The 24,257-nt window shown below is 43.8% G+C and overlaps 1 protein-coding gene across 3 annotated transcripts in view; it reads right to left on the bottom strand.

The window, feature by feature from the left end:
• Positions 1-23,939, bottom strand: part of tmem154 (transmembrane protein 154) — a 73,496-nt gene extending 49,557 nt beyond the window's left edge. Inside the window, exons 1-2 of one of the 3 annotated variants that reach the window (XM_028802691.2) lie at positions 23,249-23,929; positions 10,950-11,330 (exon numbers count right to left, since the gene is read on the bottom strand). In XM_028802691.2, the coding sequence (XP_028658524.1) occupies positions 10,950-11,330; positions 23,249-23,339 (472 nt within the window). In that variant the 5' untranslated portion in view covers positions 23,340-23,929. Of the gene's footprint in view, positions 1-10,949; positions 11,331-23,248 lie in introns of all 3 variants that reach the window. The other 2 variants (XM_051928189.1, XM_051928190.1) reach the window with 2 other exon arrangements.
• Positions 23,940-24,257: the final 318 nt, after the last annotated feature.

Genomic DNA, 24,257 nt, shown 5'->3' with positions numbered 1-24,257 from the left:
CGTCTTGGTTTGCCTTGAAAATGCAGTCAGATTGAGGTTGCGGTTAAGGCACTGAAGTTAAAGCACCAAATTGTTGATTTTATTTATGGCAGAAATCCACTGTGTGCCTGTAATCTTGTCACTTAACCTGCCGGAGCTCCAACTGTAAAAAATATTTGTAAATATACTCTGAACTTAGATAAAGGGGTTAGCCGATGATAAAAATGAATAAGCTGTTCAGAGGAGCAACATTGTGACTCTAAGTGATTCTTGTAGTTTGCATGAACTGCAGGCTCACAGCCAAAAGCAGTGCTTATTATAAGAGAAAGGAAGCCCTGTCTTCTTCTCTTCACTTCCTTCCTTCCTTCCCTTTTCTTTATCTTATCAAGGCTGGCATCAAACTGATCAAAATGCAAACATTGCGGCTTGTGAGAACCACCCACTTGGCCACACCCTCTTCCACACTTCTGGCCACACCCCGTCGGTGCTGTCCAATGCAGTGCAAATGCTTCAAGTGTGACTTACCTTTGGCTCCTCCTCTCCTGTCTGTCAGAGCTGCCTGCCAATCTGAATTATCAGCCAATCACACGAAGGCCCGGGGACGCAGCCATTAAATAGGATTGCTTGCCAAGGCTGTACACCAGGGGGCGCACTCGTTCGGTGCTGAGGGGGTGGCGTTGATGGTTCCAAGCCAATTTCTTAACTAGAAATGTTGCTAAACAAGCACTTATTACTCCAGCCACATTTTAGTTAACTCACTTCTTAAGATGGCTAACACTTTGCTTCTTCTAATCTTAAAGAATTGCATTCTCAGTTTTGTACTGCTTCATTTTATTAGCCAGCTGTCAATTAACAAGAAGAAGCAAAGAAAGAAAGAAAGCAGAGGCTCGTCATCTTACTATGCTTCACATATGCCTGTGTGTGTTCATCGTAAAGGAATGAAGGACCGAGAATCACTGATGATGGTGCAATTATCTGTCTGCTCCACAAGGCTGAACAAAGATGGCTGCATGGTGAGGGTTCTGTTTTTTTTATTTCTCCAGTGCCTTCGATACTATCCAGCCATCCCTGTTATAGGGTCATCTCAGAGATATGTGGATGGATGAGCCTGTGGGGTCCTGGATAACGGACTGTCTGTTGGGCAGACCGCAGTTTGTGAGACTCAAGGTGTGAGTCTCTAATATGGATGTGAGTGCCATATTTCAGCCAGGGTTCAAATCTTCATTTTATGTCTTCTTTTGTTTGTCTTAACATTAGGTATGTTTATTCACAATTTTCTTTCTATTCCATTGTGTCTATGTATTTTGATGGGCGGCCACAGAAACTACCTGGCCGGGACGCCAGCAGAGTGGGAGGACCAGGGGAGAAGGCATTGATGAGACAATACCTCCCCTGGAACACTAGAGGGCAGCCCATCTGGGCGGCTGTGGCACCACAGATTCCCGCAGGGTATGTCGGGAGCTGGAGTTTGGTGAAGCTCTGTTGGGTTCTGTGGGGGCCACCAGGGGGAGCTGCAGAGCCCTTGTAGAGGACCTCCAGAGCACCTGGGAGTGATTCCAGGTAATAGTGATGAGCCACCTGGAACAGGAACACTCCCGGGACCTAAATAAGAGGAGCCGCCTCACTCCAATGAATAGCCAGAGTAAGAAAACAGAGCTTGTGTGTGGAGGGGTAAAGGTGGCAGAAGTGACGAAAAGAGTGGAAAAGGACTGTGTGTATTGTGGGTGGTTAAGGCACCGTGTGTAAGAGGAAGTAAGAACTGTGAACAAAAGCGTGTCTTTGTGGACATCTGGTGTCGTGTCTGTCTGTGTCCAGGCTGATCTGTCCACAGTATCGATGCCTTTGTTGTGTCCATTGTGTTTCGTGGGTGGTAGAGGTAGGATCACCTGGCCAGAAACTACCTTCAGCCCCATAAAGGCGATGGTTTCCCAAAGTTCCTAGCGGTTATCTAGAATGGGCTAGGGCAGCGTTTCTCAACCTTTAAGTATTTGCGACCAGAGTTTTCATAACAGTTTTAATCGTGCCCCCCTGTTTTTTTTGAAACCCTAATAAAATGTATTCCTATATTTTTTGCTGCCGATACACCGCTACAAGTTTAAAATTTTCCTATGAATAGCGAAATTACGCCACATATGGCGACATTCGCACCCCCTTTTTTGTTACTTCGTTTGAGAACTGCTGGGCTAGGGAGTGGTGAGTGTTCTTGTGTTTGACCATGATTTTATAATTTTTTTTTTTTGTGATCAATTTTGTTTTTATCGATTCTGGGAATTTCACATATACCCCAAATGTCATGCAGGACTTTCCCACAAAGCCACCCTCCATCCCCAAAACCGACAGAGTCTAGCAGAGTTAAAATCACCGGAATGCAGAGATAATACTATAATATACTTCCTTAGAAGGCTGGCGTCCTTCAACATCTGCAATAAGATGCTGCAGATATTCTATCAGACGGTTGTGGCGAGTGCCCGCTTCTACGCCGTGGCGTGCTGGGGAGGCAGCATAAAGAAGAGAGACGCCTCACGCCTGGACAAACTGGTGAGGAAGGCAAGCTCTATTGTTGGCATGGAGCTGGACAGTTTGACATCCGTGGCAGAGCGACGGGCGCTGAGCAGGCTCCTATCAATTATGGAGAATCCACTGCATCCACTGAACAGGATCATCTCCTGACAGAGGAGCAGCTTCAGCGACAGACTGCTGTCACCATCCTGCTCCACTGACAGACTGAGGAGATCGTTCCTCACCCACACTATGTGACTCTTCAATTCCACCCGAGGGGTAAACGTTAACATTATACAAAGATATTGTCTGTTATACCTGCCTCACACTCTCCACCTTCCACTGTGTTTTTATCACTCTTTAATTAATATTTTCTTTATCAGTATGCTGCTGCTAGAGTATGTGAATTTCCCCTTGGAGATTAATAAAGTATCTATCTATCTATCTATCTATCTATCTATCTATCTATCTATCTATCTATCTATCTATCTATCTATCTATCTATCTATCTATCTATCTATCTATCTATCTATCTATCTATCTATCTATCTATCTATCTATCTATCTATCTATCTATCTATCTAGATGAAGAGGAGGAGGAGGAGGAGGTGATTAGGTAAGAAAAGCCTCAGGCACACCGCTAAATGAACCTCAGTGTGCAGTAACTGTGATGTCAATGGGCATCAAAGAATGTTGAATCTGAGGGAGACAAATTCTCAATGGAGTCTAAGCTGTGGCAGCAGAACCCTCAGAGTGTGGAAGGACAGGGGGGAGAGGGCATTTTCAGGACAGTTTCTCTCCCGGGACAACAGAGGATAGCCCTCCTTGGTTTCCAGCAGGGCCACGGGTCATGAGCATGGGAACTCAACCCTGTTGGGCAACAGGGGGCATACAGACCTTTCCAGGGCCTTATTTGGCCACACTTTGGCACAGTGGCATAGCTAGGGGCGGGCGGAGGTGGGGGGTCCGTCCTGGGCAGCACATTTTTGGGGGCAGCATTATTGGCCAAAAGGCTCAGTATAAATTGTGTGTAAGCAGCAGGGGTTGGAAAAATGTTATTCAAGAGTGAAAAAAGTAAAATTCTCTCATTTTTATCCACAAATGCTTCAAAAATCATTTTCACACTGTCCTTCTGTGACAGCATCAGACACAGCAGCTGAAATTTATGAGGCAATAACAAAAATAAACATAAACATCCATCCATCCATCCATTTTCCAACCCGCTGAATCCAAACACAGGGTCACGGGGGTCTGCTGGAGCCAATCCCAGCCAACACAGGGCACAAGGCAGGGAACCAATCCTGGGCAGGGCGCCAACCCACCGCAAAACATAAACATTACACCGATAATAATTTCTAGGAAGATAAACAACTAATGTATAATTTCGTTTCGTTATCAATCTGAATGCGTTCTTGCTCTGCGCAGAAAACATCTATCACTTGTACACTACACCGGTTCTGGTTTACGCAGCGTAATTATATTAAACTAATAATTAGAACACGGCTTATCAGTGCGTCTATACTATAATATTGTCTAGTTGATGCTTATAAATAATTATATGTGAAAAATTATTGCTGTTTCTCTATATATGAATAGATCTATCCTTCCATCCATCCATTAACCAACCCACTGAATCCGAACACAGGGTCACGGGGGTCTGCTGGAGCCAATCCCAGCCAACACAGGGCACAAGGCAGGAACCAATCCCGGGCAGGGTGCCAACCCACTGCAGTGAATAAATTTATGCAAAATGTATCTTCATTTTTCTCTATACGTCATTTTAATTTTCTATTTAAATAGATTAACATATTCTGAATGTTGGAGGGTGGCAAATTGGAGCACCGCCCCACCCCAAGCGGCACGAAACTCGAGCTACGCCTCTGCTTTGGCCGCACCTGAAATTAGCGTAGAGGTATCATCATGAAATCTCTATCCTGTTTCCAGGTTCAGAGACGAAAACCCACTTTTCTTGCCTTCCGATTGTTAAAGTCGTTGATGACATTTTCGTAGTCTAATCTGGATCTGCAGTGTCTTTTTCTATAGATAGGATTGCCAGACCACAAAGCCTGTCTTGAAACATGGTTGATCTATACTGGAGACTATAACTTGACAAATTCGCTTGAACGGGACACGCGGACCTCAAAAGCGGGGCCCTCTTAGGCGCGAGGCCTGGGGCTGAGTGATTTGGAAATTGTAGAGAGAGAAGAGCTGTTCAGATTAAATAGGCTGAAATCAAACAAATCTCCAGGACCAGATAATATTTATCTAACGTTCTTCAGGAGGTTAGCAAGTACAGATACAAACCCTTGACACATATTTTTATGAAGTCAGTTGTTTGAGGGTCCTGCCTGATACATGGTGATGCTAGCATTTGTATGAGTAATGCCATTTTCTGAGGTAACGTCACACTACACTTTGTTGCCATAATTCGATTCAATTTCAGAAAAGTCCAGAGATAACAACTGTTAAAGTGTGTATACATGTTTCAGCCCCCTCTTTATTATAAACAGTACAGTATGTGGATCCCAATAATCAGAACAGTGATGGGAACACCGTGCTGTAAAAATGGCGCCGTCATTTGGATGAGACGTTAAACTAAAGTTCTGACTCTTTATGGTTATTAGAGATCTCTGGGCATCATTCGTGAAGAATAGGGTCTGTCCCGATGTCCTGGCTAAACTGCCCTCCATGGCATAGCCATTCTGTCTCCCTAATCCTCCCCTGTCTCTGACTGCAATCTCGCTCACCACTTCACCACCTAACAGCTAACGTGTGGTGAGCATACAGGCATAAAATGGCTGCCATCGTATCATTCAGGGAGATGCTGCACAATGATGGTAGTCAAAAGTGGCGCCCCACTCACTATGTAAAACACTTTGAGAGAAGTGCTGTATAAATGTTCTTACACAGAGGAACACCTTCTAGGCTCATCACAGGTACGCAATACCCCCGCTGGGGCGAGAGGTGGCGCTGTCACTAACAGCCTTGTCTTTTCTCTTCTCTGCAGAAGCAAGAAGACTCCACCTTAAGGGATAGTAACTCCGCCCCTTCAAGGAGCAGGGCTATAAACTCATTTTGACCCGAACTTGGGGAAAGGGCGGAGCTTCCCATGATTGACACGTTCTCTAGAGCCAAATACATCTATGAACCCAAGAAGGGTGCATTACTTGACTTCTGTTTTGTCCCCTTGAGCACTAATTGTGATTTATAATTGTTTAAGAATTAAAAGGGATGACCCAAATACTTTTGGGACTCACCCGGCAATTATTCACCCACATTATTAAAGAATTATTATTATCAAAATATATTGCACTACAGAAAAATGGCAATAATTTACATGTTTTACAATACATTTCAATACACCACAAGATATTGTAATATACTGTATTTATCCTTCATATATATTTTTTTGTATTTGAATTTGATATTCTTTATTAATCCCTGAGGGGAAATGTCTTTGTGCATAGACCTTTGGAGGTCAGAGCACAGGGTCAGGCATTGTACAGCATCCCTGGAGCCAGTTTCAGGTTAAGGGCCAACAGAGTAGGATCCCTTCAGGCAGCAATTGCACTGTAATATATTTTAAAATATATTCATATTGGTAGCAATATATTTTTATATACTGTGGCAGATGGCTGGAGGTCTTACCCGGTCGGGACGCCCTTTTGAGGAGAGGACCGGGGGAAGAGGACATGCCAACAGCATTACCTCCCCCGGGACATGAGAGGGCAGCCCCCTTGGTTTGCTCCGGAGCCTTGTGTGGCGGAAGTGCTGCCAAAAGAGGATCTGGGTTCCCATGCAGCACTTCCGCCTGCTACGGGAAGATGATCAGGGAGCACCTGAAGGACTTCCGGGTGCAGTATAAAAGAGGCCGCCTCACTCCATTTGGGGAGCTGGAGTCGGGAGACAGAGAACAGAGCTTGTGGGAGAGGAGGTGGCAGTAAAGAAAGAGAGAAGAAGAGAAAGGAATGGGCATTGTGGGTTTGTGCATTGTGTTGTGCTGAGGACTGAGAAAAATAATAAACGTGTGTGTTTTTGGGACTTCTGAGTCTGCATGTCTGTCTGTGTCGAGGCTGATCTATCACAATACATTTTGTTCACACTAATGGGGTGTATTGATGGGGGCGAAAACATTGCATTTTATATTTAACTAGCCAACCCGCGGCGTAGCATATGCCGCATAATTATGTATTGATGAGTGAACACTTCCTGAAAGACACAGTTGTCCAAATGGGGTGGGTTTGAGGATACGACTGTAGGCGAATGAAAAGATGGAACTCTGGAGAGGGCAACATACAATTGTCCGTGACTGACAATTGGAGGACAGCCGTCGCACGCTCATTCAGTGATTCACATCCGCGACAAACAAACTGTTTTACACGCTGCATACAGCGATTCACATCCATGACAAACATGATTTTTTTTAGATGGTCCTGTCGCGTCCACCCTCGCACTCAAAGCATACACACTGCCTGGTCATGTGCCCACTCGCAAGAGCAACTCACGGAGACCCGCCCACCAACTCTAAGACCATGGGATACCCTTCGCAAACTGTTTTACACATTGCATACAGCAATTCACATCTGCGACAAACATGCTTCTTATTAGATGGTCCTGCTGCGTCCACCCTCGTTCTCGAAGCATACACACTGCCTGGTCATGTGCCCGCTTGCAAGAGCAACTCACGGAGACCCGCCCACCAACTCGAAGACCATGGGATACCCCTCGCAAACTGTTTTACATGTTGCATACAGCGATTCACATCTGTGACAAACAAACTGTTTTACACGCTGCATACAGCGATTCACATCCGTGACAAACATGATTTTTCTTAGATGGTCCTGTCACGTCCACCCTCGCACTCAAAGCATACACACTGCCTGGTCATGTGCCTGCTCGCAAGAGCAACTCATGGAGACCCGCCCACCAACTCTAAGACCATGGGATACCCCTCGCAAACTGTTTTACATGTTGCATACAGCGATTCACATCTGCGACAAACATGCCTCTTCTTAGATGGTCCTGCCGCGTCCACCCTCGTTCTCGAAGTATACACACTGCCTGGTCATGTGCCCGCTCGCAAGAGCAACTCACGGAGACCTGCCCACCAACTCTAAGACCATTGTTTTGTAAAACAGTTTGCGAAGGTGGACGCGGTCGTGCGTCATAACCGAAAAGAATAATGAAAAGTCAATGTGGCTCAGAGGTGCAGGTGGAGTGTACTAGAGATGAACGCGAATGACGCCCTGTTTTGTGAGTTGCTGCGTCCGAGTTGGTGGGTGTGGCTCTGCGAGTTGTCGTCGTATCCAATGGTCTTAGAGTTGGTGGGCGTGGCTCTGCGAGTTGTCGTCGTATCCAATGGTCTTAGAGTTGGTGGGCGTGGCTCCGTCCTGCGTGCTTCCATGAGTGTCTTGCTTGCGCTGGTGGCGGCTTAGTGAATTATATATATTTAATTATTTGGCAGACACCTTTATCCAAGGCGACTTACAACATTTCTGATACAATTGGTTCCATTTTTTTGGTTTTGCCAATTGGAACACAGGCAGGTCAAGTGTCTTGCTCAGGGTCACAAACTGTCAGTAGTGGGATCTGAACCCCAAACCTCAGGGTCTAAAGTCCAAAGCCTTAACCAGTACACCACACTGCCTGTGACAGAATAGAGGAGTCAGGTGAGAACTGTAAAAAGAATAAGAAGAATTGGCTCCAGCAGACCCCTGTGACCCTCTGGTTAGGATATAGTGGGTTGGATAATGGATGGATGGATGGACACACACGTGCTTGGGACACATGGTGACGGTAGTTACATGCCGAACCAGGGGTTGGCGCTGTTTGCTAATGCCTTCTCTCTTCCACCCTCTGCAGAATGAAAGATTGACGGCCATTCCACCCATAGACATAGAATTACTAGACGCTGCATGACCAGCAGCATCATACGTCAACGTCGCGGCCATATTGTGAGTGGCACTACTGTGCAGTGAAGTAATGAATAATGTGCTGCTTGGGATTGTACAAACCTCTGTACGCTTCAAACCAGATCCCAGGGGATTACATTTCATAGGTAAGGCTGAACAATTGTTTTGGTTATATTTGGCCATTAGAAAATCCCGTTTTATAATCTTAGCACTCAAGGTCACCTTACAATAAAATTAAACAACATTAGTAAAATTAAAACAAGAGAATGGTAAATCAAAAAGCAATAATTAGCAAACAAACAAAGATAACTGGCAGTAACAGTGCAAAATTCACAATTGGTATGCCAGTTTGAAAAGATAAGTTTTGAGGGCAGTTTTAAAATGTGTTATTGAATCGAGCTGACATATATGAGAGGGAAGAGAATTCCAGAGTTGAGGAGCGCTATGAGAGACGCTCGAGCTCCCATAGAACTGAGTTTGATGTGCGGTACAGAAAGTTGAGCTGCAGATGAGGATCTCAGTGAATGAGAGGAGTGCAAGTCTGCAGGAGATCAGCGAGGCCGTGGAGAGCTGTAAATGTTAAGAGCGGTATTTAGTATTGTATTCTGTAGTTAACAGGGAGCCAGTGAAGTTGAGAGAGAAGAGGTGAATTTAGAACAGCAGGTTATTATCTTGGCAACAGAATTTTGAAGAAGTTGTAAGTGATGGATACGTTTTTGTGGGATGCCAGATAGAATAGCATTACAGTAATTTATACGTGAGGAGACTCGGGCATTAACCAGTACTTCAGTACTGTGTTGAGTAAGAACAGGACAAAGTCTGGAAATGTTTCGCAGATGGAAGAAGGCAGTCCGAGAAACATTACTTATATGGGAGGAATTATTTATTAACAAGGGGGCCCCTGCTCGCTTCGCTAGCCTACCCCCGGCGTGTTGAACCCGTGCCCGCTGGGCAGCCGTAGTTTCAGACGCGCGTTGCAGGAGCTTGCGTTGTTTTGAATCCGTGCTTGCCCTGCTTCTGCGGTTTGAGACACGCGTTGTAGGCATATATCCGTCAGTCGAGCTCGTTCGGTTTGAACCCGTGCCTGCTTTGCCACCGCAGTTTCAGACGGTGGGTCGCGTTCGCCGTTTTGTACGATCCCAAGCAGCACATTATTCCTAACTTCACTCCGCAATAGTGCCACGCACAATATGGCGGTGATGCCTGCGCCTTCACTACGCAGTAGTGCCACTCACAATATGGCGGCAACGCCTGCGCCTTCCGTATTATGTCGGGTTTTACCATACTGTGTAGGCGCCTTTGCCTTTTGTACTTTACCGCGCCTTCCGACGCGCGATGTAGGCGCCTGCACCTTCCGGGTCTGCCTCCGCTGTGTGGTGTGGACGTTTAACTGTCGTTTTTTCTGCTTTTATATTCTGTATCTCGCTGTGCATGTGTTTCGTGCCTAGGTTTTTTTGAAGCTGTTGCATTCCAGTTTTCATCATCTGTAACCTGCTTTTTACTTTGTTTCCTACTCTGTCTTTTATTTCTGACCTCGCTTTATCCTGCTTGCGGCATGTCAGATGGTTCGTAGTCTCTCCCGTTTCGCTCTGGAGCGGGGGGGCTTTGTGTGGCACCTGCGCACTATGTCTCCTGTGTCCACGGGCAGGTCCCTGCATCCATATCCGGTTTACCATTCTCGGTTAGTAATATGGATAATAATAATAATTATTATTATTTAATAATTGCCATTATTAGTGTATAAATGGATGTAAATAATTGCATGTAAACGATTCGCCAAAATCTGTTGTATGTAAGTGATACTGCTTAAAACGTTATTGTTTTTTCATCAGAAAACCCAGTTTCCACATCTACCTGTATTAGTTTAAATGGCACTTTTGCCACTCGCAATATGGCGGACGCGCTGACGTATCGTGTCGACTGGGCGACACAGTGAATGCAGCGTCTATCTATATATCTGAGTACTGAGAAAAGCGCTATATAAATGTAATAAATTATTATTATTATTATTATATATGTCTATGATTCCACCTCTGACATCACTTCACGGTGCCCGCCCCTCGAGGACCCACCCTGTCCTTCCTAGAACCCATTTGACCCATGTGACGTCTCTTGCTTCTGCCTGGGCTGTGCGTGACCAAATCGAGTAGTGACAGCGGGGAATGAAATGGGGATGGGGAGTGGTGAGCGCTTTGTGAGGGCTTGGAGCACCTCCATAGAGAGAGCTTCGTGACAGGATCAGGATGACAAGGGAACGCATAGTTAAAGAGCAGGAAGAGGCAGACAAGGGGAATGAAGAGAAAGGGCACCATTTATATCGCGGCACACTGAAGTTAAAAACCAGTCAGGACTTAGATGATTCTACCGGAGAAGCGACAGGTCGACACAATATAATTCTTAAATCCCCAAAGAGGTCCGTGTGAAGGTAAGTAGTGATACTTGAGATAGTCCTGTCGGATTAATAAAGAATGATGGAGCCAATGAATGTATTAACAGGTTAAACCCCACATCCCACGTCGAGTTCTGTCACCATCACTAGATGACGCACACACATCTTACCTTTAGTCTTCGCTCTGCCTTTACAACATGAAACGAGCAATCCCAGCGCAAGTCCCAACAGAATGAGGATGACGCCAGGAAGGGCGTACAGCAGAATGTTTGACCAGGGGTGCTGAGTATTTGAGGATTGAGTGTCATTGGTCCAGCTTTCGTTCGCGGCTTTGGAATTTTCTGTATGGTTTCTGATTACCCGGCGGAAGATGCCGTGAAATGATTGGACGTTCTCTGAAAGATTTCCTGATATGTCGCTTGAATGAATCAGAGGGCTTCTTGACGTTAACAAACGTCCCGTGGTGGTGGATAGCCCTGTGGTGGCGATGGAAACCAAGCTGTGCTTAGTAGAAGTAGCATTGGGATTGAGGTCATTGTTGTCAGAATGCACTATAAATAAAGAAAACAAAATACAATAGTAATTGTTAGAGAGACAGCAATACTTGAGAGAGACGGCTAGCATTTCAGAGTGCACATCCCAGCCGGTATGAGAACACGTATTATGGAAAGTTAGCAGAGAAGAACGATACGTGTGCTTACACCTGAACACCAGCAAAACCAAGGAGCTGGTGGTGGATTTTAGGAGGACCAGGCCCCTCATGGACCCCGTGATCATCAGAGGTGACTGTGTGCAGATGGTGCAGACATATAAATACCTGGGAGTGCAGCTGGATGATAAACTGGACTGGACTGCCAATACTGATGCTCTGTGCAAGAGAGGACAGAGCCAACTATACTTCCTTAGAAGGCTGGCATCCTTCAACATCTGCAATAAGAGGCTTCAGATGTTCTATCAGACGGTTGTGGCGAGTGCCCTCTTCTACATGGTGGTGTGCTGGGGAGGCAGCATAAAGAAGAGGGACGCCTCACGCCTGGACAAACTGGTGAGGAAGGCAGGCTCTATTGTAGGCACGGAGCTGGACAGTTTGACATCTGTGGCAGAGTGATGGGCGCTGAGCAGACTCCTGTCAATTATGGAGAATCCACTGCATCCACTAAACAGGATCATCTCCAGACAGAGGAGCAGCTTCAGCGACAGACTGCTGTCACCGTCCTGCTCTCTGACAGACTGAGGAGATCGTTCCTCCTCCACACTATGCGACTCTTCAATTCCACCCGGGGGGGTAAACGTTAACATTATATAAAGTTATTGTCTGTTATACCTGCCTGGCACTCTCCACTTTGCACTTTTTAACTTGCACTGTTTTTATCACTCTTTAATTTAATATTGTTTTTATCAATATGCTGCTACTGGAGTATGTGAATTTCCCCTTGGAGATTAATAAAGTATCTATCTATCTATCTATCTATCTATCTATCTATCTATCTATCTATCTATCTATCTATCTATCTATCTATCTATCTATCTATCTATCTATCTATCTATCTATCTATCACTTGTGTTACCGGTCTCCACTGCACGCGCCGTACTCTTGCGTCCTGGCCTTTGGGTTCGGTTAACCCTCAAAGCTTCTGCGTTGTGATATATATGCAGAGCCACCGGGAAGGCTACAAAAAGCTATCTCAGAGGTTTAAACTGTCAGTTTCAACTGTAAGGAATGTCATCAGGAAATGGAAGGCCACAGGCACAGTTGCTGTTAAACCCAGCAGGTCTGACAGGCCAAGAAAAATACAGGAGCGGCATATGAGCAGGATTGTGAGAATGGTGACAGACAACCACAGATCACCTCCAAAGACCTGCAAGAACATCTTGCTGCAGATGGTGTATCTGTACATCGTTCTACAATTCAATTTGCACAAAGAACATCTGTATGGCAGGGTGATGAGAAAGAAGCCCTTTCTACACTCACACCACAAACAGAGTCGCTTGTTGTATGCCAATGCTCATTTAGACAAGCCAGATTCATTTTGGAACAAAGTGCTTTGGACTGATGAGACAAAAATTGAGTTATTTGGTCATAACAAAAAGCGCTTTGCATGGTGGAAGAAGAACACCGCATTCCAAGAAAAACACCTGCTACCTCCTGTCAAATTTGGTGGAGGTTCCATCCTGCTGTGGGGCTGTGTGGCTAGTGCAGGGACTGGGGCCCTTGTTAAAGTCGAGGGTCAGATGAATTCAACCCAATATTAACAAATTCTTCAGGATAATGTTCAAGTATCAGTCACAAAGTTGAAGTTACGCAGGGGTTGGATATTCCAACAAGACAATGACCCAAAACACAGTTTGAAATCTACAAAGGCATTCATGCAGAGGGAAGTACAATGTTCTGGAATGGCCGTCACAGTCCCCTGACTTGAATATCATCGAAAATCTATGGGATGATCTGAAGCAGGCTGTCCGTGCTCGGCAGCCATCAAATTGAACTGAACTGGAGAGATTTTATATGGATGAATGGTCAAAAATACCTCCATCCAGAATCAGACACTCATCAAAGACTATAGGAGGACAGCGTCTAGAGGCTGTTAGATTTGCAAAAGGAGGCTCAACTAAGTATTGATGTCATATCTCTGTTGAGGTGCCCAAATTTATGCACCTGTCTAATTTTGTTATGATGTATATTGCATATTTTCTGTTAATCCAATAAACGTAATGTCACTGCTGAAATACTACTGTTTCCATAAGGCATGTCATATATTAAAAGGAAGTTCAGCCAATGAGAAACAAAAATCCAAAGAATTAAGAGGGGTTCCCAAACTTTTTCATATGACTGTATGTGTTTGGTATGTGCCTTAGTGTTATTTACATGCAGCAATATTCTTTCAATAAGATTAGTGTACTTTACTATATGTCTATTGATACTGTTTATTGATAAACTTTATTGATTTGGATTTCACACTACCGATAAGCTACTACCTAATTTGAGTACTGTAATACATCTAGTAGACTTTGTGTAATTTACCAATAAGTTTTATGTCTTCTTTTTTTATTGTAGACCACACACACATACACCTATTCAACTGCAGGTAAATATCCTAAAATAAGTAAATCATAATTTCATTCTGAGCAGCTGCGTGGAATTCTCTGCATCATTTACTAGTGAACACTACAAGTCCTGAACTCATCACAGATACAGTCCTCCTATGCTTAAATAATAATAATAAATCAAATCAGGTAAATAAAGTGGATTCAGACAGCTTTCAGACCCCATTGCTTTCTGCCTGCTTTATCGTGTAGATTTAATTTTAAACAGGTAAACTTGCTATTTTTGCCTATCAATCTATTGTAACAGACGACTGGCAGCTCAGCCCCTAATTCTCTGGTCTGATGAGACAAAGATTGAACTCTTTGGTGTGAATGCCAGGCGTCACGTTTGGAGGAAACCAGGCACCGCTCATCACCAGGCCAATACCATCCCTACAGTGAAGCATGGTGGTGGCAGCATCATGCTGTGGGGATGTTTTTCAGCGGCAGGGACTGGGAGACTAGTCAGGATAAAGGGAAAGATGACTACAGCAATGTACAGAGACATCCTGGAGGAAAACCTGCTCCAGAGCGCTCTTGACCTCAGACTGGGGCGACGGTTCATCTTTCATCAGGACAATGACCCTAAGCACACAGCCAAGATATCAAAGGAGTGGCTTCAGGACAACTCTGTGAATGTCCTTGAGTGGCCCAGCCAGAGCCCAGACTTGAATCCCATTGAACATCTCTGGAGAGATCTTAAAATGGCTGTGCACCGACGCTTCCCATCCAACCTGATGGAGCTTGAGAGGTGCTGCAAAGAGGAATGGGCCAAACTGGCCAAGGATAGGTGTGCCAAGCTTGTGGCATCATATTCAAAAAGACTTGAGGCTGTAATTGCTGCCAAAGGTGCATCGACAAAGTATTGAGCAAAGGCTCTGAATACTTATGTACATGGGATTTCTCAGTTTTTTTATTTTTAATAAATTTGCAAACACCTCAAGTAAACTTTTTTCATGTTGTCGTTATGGGGTGTTGTGTGCAGAATTCTGAGGAATAAAATTAATTTAATCCATTTTGGAATAAGGCTGTAACATAACAAAATGTGGGAAAAGTGATGTGCTGTGAATACTTTCCTGATGCACTGTATATATATATATATATATATATATATATATATATATATATATATATACAGTATATATATATATATATATATATATATATATATGGAAGAGAAGGTCTGTGATACGGTTTGCATATTTGCAGTTGGAGATCCACAAAGGGAGAAAAAACGAATCACGTATCATAAAATAGTTTTATTCCTGAGCTTTCAACCCCTATCAGGGGTCTTCATCAGAGGATAATGCTTAGACTTACAAGAATCAAAGGCAATATATAGCAACACATTCGGGGGGTGGGGGGGGGGTGGAGGTGACTAAGTCCGTATGATCAAAAAGGGGGGGGGGGGGGTTTATCGTTAAATTAAAGTGCATATGTCCTTCTTAAGTTGGCATATGCTGGGTTTATGTCCAAGTGTCTGTTGATGGCATTTTCATCTGATAGCCAAGACTCGGCCAACTCTCTGGCGCTTTTTGTACTGGTCTTAAATTTTACTTTCACGTTGTCCCAGTTGAATGTGTGTCCTGTCGATTTAGTATGTGCATATATCAAAGATAGTGCGTCCTTTCTTCTGACAGCGTTGCGATGTTCCTGTACACGTGTTGAAATTCTTTTTGACGTTTGTCCTATGTATACCGCTGAGCAAGAATTGCATGGAATACTATAAACTGCGTTTCGTGTTTCGGCTGTCGATTTCTTGTTTTTAACATTAAACAGGACCATGCGCAGATTGTTGGTGGGTTTATGTGCTATTTTGATGCCCCACTTGGTCAGGGTGCGTGCCGTGCCTTCTGACACATTATGGTGGTACGGGAGTGAATGCCAGGTGGGGTGGGGGTTCTGATTTACGTCGCTTGTATGCTGATTCCTTTGGCGCCTGCTGTGTAGACTCCAATTAATGAATGATTTTGAGTATCCGTTCGAGGTGAAAAGTTGAAACAGATAGCGTCTCTCATTAATTTTTGTTTCCTTGGTATTACAATGCGTGTGGACTCGTTTAAATAGGGTTTTCACGCAGCTCCGTTTATGAGATACCGGGTGATTGCTGGCGAAGTGTAGAATCTTGTCTGCGTGGCATTGTTTGCGGTAAACACTTGTGGTCAAGGTGGCGTCACTATTTCTTTTGATGTAAATGTCCAGGAAATTGATGTGTCGATTATTTTCTTTTTCCATTGTGAACTGGATTGCAGGGAATACTGTGTTAATATGATTGAAGAATTCATTCAGCTGGTTCTTTCTTAATATGACGAATGTGTCGTCTACATAGCGTATCCAAATTTTGGGTGTAATCTGGGATAAAGCTATGTTTTCAAATCGTTGCATTACCAGTTCAGCTAGGAGTCCCGATAACGGTGATCCCATCGGCATGCCTTCTTTCTGTGTGTAATACTTTCCGTTGAAATATATATATATATATATATATATATATATATATATATATATTATATACACAGTTAGGTCCATAAATATTTGGACAGAGACAACTTTTTTCTCATTTTGGTTCTGTACATTACCACAATGAATTTGAAATGAAACAACTCCGATGCAGTTGAAGTGCAGACTTTCAGCTTTAATTCAGTGGGGTGAACAAAACGATTGTATAAAAATGTGAGGTAGCTAAAGCATTTATTTAACACAATCCCTTCATTTCAGGGGCTCAAAAGTAATTGGACAAATTATATAACTGGAAATAAAATGTTCATTTCTAAAATTTGGTTGAAAACCCTTTGCTGGCAATGACAGTCTGAAGTCTTGAACTCCTGGACATCACCAGATGTTGGGTTTCCTCCTTTTTAATGCTCTGCCAGGCCTTTACTGCAGCGGCTTTCAGTTGCTGTTTGTTTGTGGGCCTTTCTGTCTGAAGTTTAGTCTTCAACAAGTGAAATGCCTGCTCAATTGGGTTAAGATCAGGTGACTGACTTGGCTATTCAAGAATTTTCCACCTCTTTGCTTTAATAAACTCCTGGGTTGCTTTGGCTGTATGTTTTGGGTCATTGTCCATCTGTATCATGAATCAATTTGACTGTATTTAGCTGGATCTGAGCAGACAGTATGTCTCTGAACACCTCAGAATTCATTTGGCTGCTTCTGTCCTTTGTCACATCATCAATAAACACTAGTGTCCCAGTGCCACTGGCAGCCATGCACGCCCAAGCCATCCCACTGCCTCCACCGTGTTTTACAGATGATGTGCTATGCTTTGGATAATGAGCTGTTCCACGCTGTCTCCATACTTTTTTCTTGCCATCATTCTGCTAGAGGTTGATCTTGGTTTCATCTGTCCAAAGAATGTTTTTCCAGAACTGTGCTGGCTTTTTTAGATGTTCTTTAGCAAAGTCCAATCTAGCCTTTCTATTCTTGAGGCTTATGAGTGGTTTTCACCTTGCAGTGCACCCTCTGTATTTACTTTCATGCAGTCTTCTCTTTATGGTAGACTTGGATATCGATACGCCTACCCCCTGGAGAGTGTTGTTCACTTGGTTGGCCGTTGTGAAGGGGTTTCTCTTCACCATGGAAATGATTCTGTGATCATCCACCACTGTTGTCTTCCGTGGACGTCCAGGTCTTTTTGCGTTGCTGAGTTCACCAGTGCTTGCTTTCTTTCTCAGGATGGACCAAACTGTAGATTTTGCCACTCGTAATATTGGAGCAATTTCTCGGATGGGTTTTTTCTGTTTTCACAGCTTAAGGATGGCTTCTTTCACCTGCATGGAGAGCTCCTTTGACTGCATGTTGTCTGTTCACAGCAAAATCTTCCACATGCAAGCACCACACCTCAAATCAACTCCAGGCCTTTTATCTGCTTAATTGATAAGGACATAACGACGAACTTGACCACACCTGCCCATGAAATAGCCTTTGAGTCAATTGTCCAATTACTTTTGAGCCCTGAAATGAAGGGATTGTGTTAAATAAATGCTTTAGTTGCCTCACATTTTTATGTAATCGTTTTGTTCACCCCACTGAATTAAAGCTGAAAGTCTGCACTTCAACTGCATCGGAGTTGTTTCATTTAAAATTCATTGTGGTAATGTACAGAACCAAAATTAGAAAAAAGTTGTCTCTGTCCAAATATTTATGGACCTAACTGTATAGAGTGCAGACCTTCATTGTTAGCTCAGTTCCGTTTTGAACTCCACATTGTAATGACTTGTTTTCTTTATTTTGCTGGGGGTTTTTTTTCAGTATCAAGGTGGCCACACTACAAACTTTTGTGACTCCAGCCTGTTCCTTATTACACCTGTTACTCCAAGGGCAACTTCTCCCAACCATCCAACAATAGTTTGGTGACCCACAATGCCTTTTCCAGCATGATGGAGCACCAGACCATAAGGCAAAAGTGAGAATAAGTGGCTCGGGGAACAAAACATCAAAATTTGGGGTCCATGGCCAGGAAACTCCCCATTGAGAAGTTGTGGTGAATCCTCAAGAGGCAGTGGGTAGACAAACAAAAATCCCCCAATTCTGACAAACTCCAGGCATTGATTATCAGTAATGGGCTGCCATCAGTCAGGATTGGGCCCAGAAGTTGACTGCCAGCCTGCCAGGGCGAATAGCAGAGGTCTTGAAAAAGAAAGAAGGGCCAACACTGCAAATATGGACTCTGTGCATAAACTTCATGTCATTGTCAATAAAAGCCTTTGAAACTTCTGAAATGTTTGTAATTCTACTTCAGTACACCAGAGAAACATCTGACACAAAGATCTAAAAACACTGAAGCAGCAAACTCTGTGAAAACCAACACTTGGGTCATTCTCAAAAATTTTTGGCCACAACTGTACACTGGAAGCTATTGTGGAAAAAGAGAATGGAGGCAAAATGCCATCATAAAATGGCAGCAGCCATTTTTGCGCCAGTACAGTCACCACACATTAACTATAAGGTGGTGAAGTTGGTGGGATAGCCAATTGGAGACGGGGGGTCAGAATGGATGAGTCCATGAGGGGTAATTTAGCCAGAAAGTCAGGAAACACTCTATTCTTTTTGAAAGGGTTCTTTCAGAGTCAGGACCTTGGGTTGACACCAATTTTTACACCATAGAGTCCCCGTCACTGCACTGGGACATTAGGATCCAGATGCAGACTACAGGATAAGCTCCTCCTGATGGCCTCATAAGCATACATTTTTCTGGCTTTAACTGCCACCCCACCATAAGTTGCTGAAGGATTCAATCACTTGACCCACACTTCATCAGTCCTCTCCACCCAAGACCAAAAAGACATCACTGACTGTGTAAAGTAAAAGAAACTTCCCTGAAGGCTGAGAGGGGGTCTTAATGCTTTGACTGGAAGAAGGCAGTGAAACATGCCACCCTGGAGGGGGTGCCAATTGATTTGTTTTATAACTCCAAGTTCAGGGTTGCAGGAAGCCAGTGATCATCTTGACAGCACTGGGTACTGGGCAGGAACTAACCCTCGATCAGACACCAGTACAGCACAGGACCACCACATGATACAATAAAGCCATTGCTGAGCCAGCCTGTGGATCTCCTAGTGATTCGATCAGAAGTACATAACCAGTCAAATGTTTTAGAACACCTTGGCTTTTCCAGTTTTTCTTCAAATTTAATCAGTTTAAATGCAATGAATGAACTAAAATGGTGGAAAGGTAAGCAGTTAACCGCCAGAGGTTTAAATTTAAAATTTAAGTTAACAAAAACTGAAAAAGGGAAATATCAGAACATTACAAATGGGCCTTTGTTGGGAAACAACTAATAGGTTACAACCTACAGATATTCTGCAGCAATTAAAATAAATGAAGCCTTGTACGTTGAAGCAAACAATTTGCACAGGTGTCCCAACTTCTGTTGATTCCTTTAAAACACTCCATTTGACACCCTCTTAATTACGACTTGGACAATATTACAGTGATAAGACAAGAAGATGGCAATTAACAAATGAAACGAGACAGAGCATTATTACCCTTACAAGTGTAGGCCTTGCATTTAGAGCAGGGGTCCTCAATCACAGTCCTGGAGGGCCGCAGTGACTGCAGGTTTTTATTCCAACTAGTTTCCTAATTAGAAAGTAGTCCATGCTGATAATGAAACTTGGTATTGAACTGTTTTGCTTGTTAATGCTTGCATTCATCCAAGAGCAATTTGAATTGCACTGCAGTTTCCTTCTGTGAGAACATTATCCATGTGTGTTGTGGACTAGAATAGATTTAAACTTAACGGTCCTTCCAATTCCTCTCTCATTCATTTCTAAACATTTTTTATCACAGATATTTCATGGTAAGCACGTTAGCTGGAGAGCTGCTGGTTTATTGGTTATCTGCATCTCATTATTAACTAATGTCTGATTAAGAAAACAGGCAACAATTAAAACTTAAATGCAGCTGCTAAAATCTAAAATACTCGATTAAGGGTTCTGAATGGTAACAGGCAAGAGAAATAAAATTAAGCCCAAAAAAACGTTCTGCTTTAGTAGTAAATAAAAGGGTTCTAATTAAGAAATTGCTTAAAGTCAAAACCTACAGCCACAGCAGACCTCCGGGACTGTAATTGAGGACCTCTGATCTACAAAGTAACTAAAATTTGTCTTTGATGAATAAAGGCACTGACAAGGCATAGAGTTAAACACCAACTATCATTATCAGCAGGGACGGAGTGGCTGGAATGAAAACCCATAGCCACTGCGGCCCTCTAGGACCGTGATTGAGGACCCCTGATTTAGAGAAAGAGCAAAAAAATAAAAAATAAAGGGGTCAGTGAGTCCAGTGGAGTCCTACACAATCCATAGGCAACTGGAAACTGGAAGAAACTCTGACAGGAGGAAATGTGGCAGAGCCAATCAGAAGGCAAGTTTCTGAGGGTCACCAGCTTGTGTGATCAGAGACGCCTCACAGCACAGCTTAACAGTGCAGGATGACAAAAGCAAATGTCAGTTTCTACTGTGAAGAGGAGACTTCGTGCTGCAGGTTTCACAGGGCAAGTGGCAGGAAGAAAGCCATTCCTTAAATGGACAAAATAGGAGGGCGGCACGGTGGCGCAGTGGGTAGCGCTGCTGCCTCGCAGTTGTGAGACCTGGGGACCCAGGTTCACTTCCTGGGTCCTCCCTGCGTGGAGTTTGCATGTTCTCCCCGTGTCTGTGAGGGTTTCCTCCCACAGTCCAAAGACATGCAGGTTAGGTGGATTGCCGATTCTAAATTGGCCCTAGTGTATGCTTGGTGTGTTTGTGTGTGTCCTGCGGTGGGTTGGCACCCTGCCCGGGATTGGTTCCTGCCTTGTGCCCTGTGTTGGCTGGGATTGGCTCCAGCAGACCCCCGTGACCCTGTGTTCGGATTCAGCGGGTTGGAAAATGGATGGATGGATGGATAAAATAGGACAAAAATATAAAAGGACAAAATAGAAAGCCATTCCTTAAAAGGCCAAAATAGGACAAAAATAAAAAAGGACAAAATAAAAAGCTATTCCTTAAAAGTGCAAAATAGGACAAAAATATAAAAGGACAAAGTAGAAAGCCATTTAAAGGACAAAAAAGGACAAAAATATAAAAGGACAAAATAGAAAGCCATTTAAAGGACAAAAAAGGACAAAAATATAAAAGGACAAAATAGAAAGCCATTCCTTAAAAGGCCAAAATAGGACAAAAATAAAAATGGCCAAAATAAAAAGCTATTCCTTAAAAGTGCAAAATAGGACAAAAATATAAAAGGACAAAGTAGAAAGCCATTTAAAGGACAAAAAAGGACAAAAATATAAAAGGACAAAATAGAAAGCCATTTAAAGGACAAAAAAGGACAAAAATATAAAAGGACAAAATAGAAAGCCATTCCTTAAAAGGACAAAATAGGACAAAAATATAAAAGGACAAAATAGAAAGCCATTCCTTTAAAGTGCAAAATAGGACAAAAATATAAAAGGACAAAATAGAAAGCCACTTAAAGGACAAAAAAGGACAAAAATATAAAAGGACAAAATAGAAAGCTATTCCTTAAAAGACAGAATAGGGCCTTGAAATACCAGCTGTGGACTACTGTAGACTGGAAGAAAGTCTTATGGACCTATGAATGAAAGTTTAAACTCTTCCGTTCATCACTGATGCAGGGTGTTTGTACGCCGTCGAGTTGGTGATGGTTCTTCAGTGTGTGACACCAACTGACGTGTGACGGTCTGGGGTTCTTTTGCTGGAGGCAGAGTCGGTGACTTGCACAGAGTGACTGGCATTCTGAATCAGAAGGGTCACCACAGCATTTTGCAGCGCCACATCAATGCCTTCTGGTCTGCATCTAGTAGGTCTGGGGTTCATCCTACAGGAAGGCAATGACCCCAAACACAGGCTGTGTCAGAACTACGTTAAAAGAAAAGAACAGGAAGGCGCTCTTCAAAACATGGACTGGCCAGCGCAGTCTCCAGACACATTTAGGGGCACCTCTGCAACAGTGTTGACCAATATTTGATTTCCTTTATACAAAGAATGCCACGTGTGTGTTTGGCTGTTATATCAGTTAAAGGTGGCTACTTTGATGAATCAAATATTTGAATATAATTTTGTATAATTAATGATTCCTTTTTTATTTGCTGTTGTTAATTTGTTCTGTGCTTTGATTTCAAGTAACATTAATAAATTAAACTGCATGCATTTCCATAAAAACTGAAAAAACAGAGGTGTTCTAAAGTTCTTATGACTGGTACTAAACAACCACGGCCTAAAGCGCCGCTACCCTTCTGCTATAAGAATCACCATTTTGCAGTTAAATAAGTTAAAACTCACATCCACCATTCTGTATTCACTTTGCTTCTGATTTAGGACCCTGGTCGGGATTAAGCAGGTTTATAAATGGCATGACTGTTCCCTGCAATAAACTGGTATCCCATCCAGTGTGCCCAGAGCTGCCAGGATAAGCCTTACCCCTCCAACAACACCCCATCCAAATATCTCTGGGCAGCAGTAGGACGCTCACTCTGCAAGTGCGGCTGCCATGTCCACCAACACAGAAATCTCAAGACACACACACACACACACAGAGCGGCCCTTCAATTTCCCAACAGGCAGAGCTCCCCATCTGCCTATAATTAAACAAACTGTGGCCACTTTGGTTTGAGACACCTAATCAGCAATGCCACATGTGCGAGTACAAAGCCCTCCTCTGTGTCACAGCCCCGCCATGCCCACAACCTTACGGACCTTTCTCAGTAGCCAAAACGGGAGCGGCGTGCAGAAGGTGAAAGCGGCCGCCTGCCTCGCCTTTTCTCCTTCCCCTTCCTGGTTCACTCTCCCCATCGTGAAGTTCTCCTCAGGATTTCTATAAATAGAGAAGGAATGCACTTCCTTTTGCACAGCCGAGTGATCGGCGCGAGCTCGAGGGTAACACTTACCCGTTCCAACAATGATGCTCACGAGCAACACTGCCAGCAGGACCATTTCCCTCTCGTGGCGTCTCCCTGTACTCCGGTCAAGTGCGGGCATAATACCATTGTGCTCTGGTTTCCTCACTCAGTTACTCACCGACATCAGAGTCAACATTTCCTGTTTCCTGACTCTGTTTTTCTTACCTAATTTTAAGAGCAATCTATGAGATGAATTTAGGAAGTGATGTAAACGGCCCGGGAGCTTGTGACAGCACGCCTGGCTGCGCCCCTGCGAGCTACAAAAGAAAAAAAAAAAGACAGAGAGACATCTCTCGTAGCCTGGAGGGCCATCCGACTCCCAAACAAGTAAGAGTTAATCAGATGGAGCTGGAAGTCAGGATGTGGTGGGATTGTGCTGAGCTCAGTGGAAGTCGGAGGAAGAGAGCAGAGGAAAGGCATTCAGGGGCCTGCTGGCTACAAAGGCACCAGGAGCCCACTCAGCTTCATGGATGCCAGCCTCATAGAGGGGCCTGCATTTTAAGATAAGATGAGCTTTGGCCTGTTAAGTGACTTGCTCAGGGAGGGCCATGCAGTCAGTTAGAGGTGGGGATTAAACCAACTTGTGTAGCGCATTTGACAGTAGTGGCCAAACACTAACAGTCCAAGTCCCTCTGTAAGGGTTCTGCGGATCGCAGATTAGACGCCATCATCTGAAAACCGTGTTGTGCACCCCCTTGAACGCCATCATATTTGTTCTGCATGACAAAAGGTTTGCCCACATATTTATTTTTAATGATCAGGGGTGTCAAACTCTGGGCCTGGAGGGCCGCAGTGGCTGCAGGTTTTCATTCTAACCCTTTTCCTAATCAGAGATCAGTTTTCACTGCTCATTAACTCATTTTTCCTTCATTTTCATAGCCCAGTTTTTAAGGATTCAGTCCTCTGAATTGATTTGTTTCTTCATTAAATGACAGCCAAACAGAAATGAGACGTGAAACAAGCCAACGGATGACCAGCTAAACTGGGATTTCAAACT

Source organism: Erpetoichthys calabaricus, chromosome 5 (assembly GCF_900747795.2).
Source record: "Erpetoichthys calabaricus chromosome 5, fErpCal1.3, whole genome shotgun sequence".
NCBI lineage: Eukaryota > Metazoa > Chordata > Cladistia > Polypteriformes > Polypteridae > Erpetoichthys > Erpetoichthys calabaricus.
Note: the sequence above shows the minus strand (reverse complement) of the source record. Positions and strands in the feature narration are given on the sequence as shown.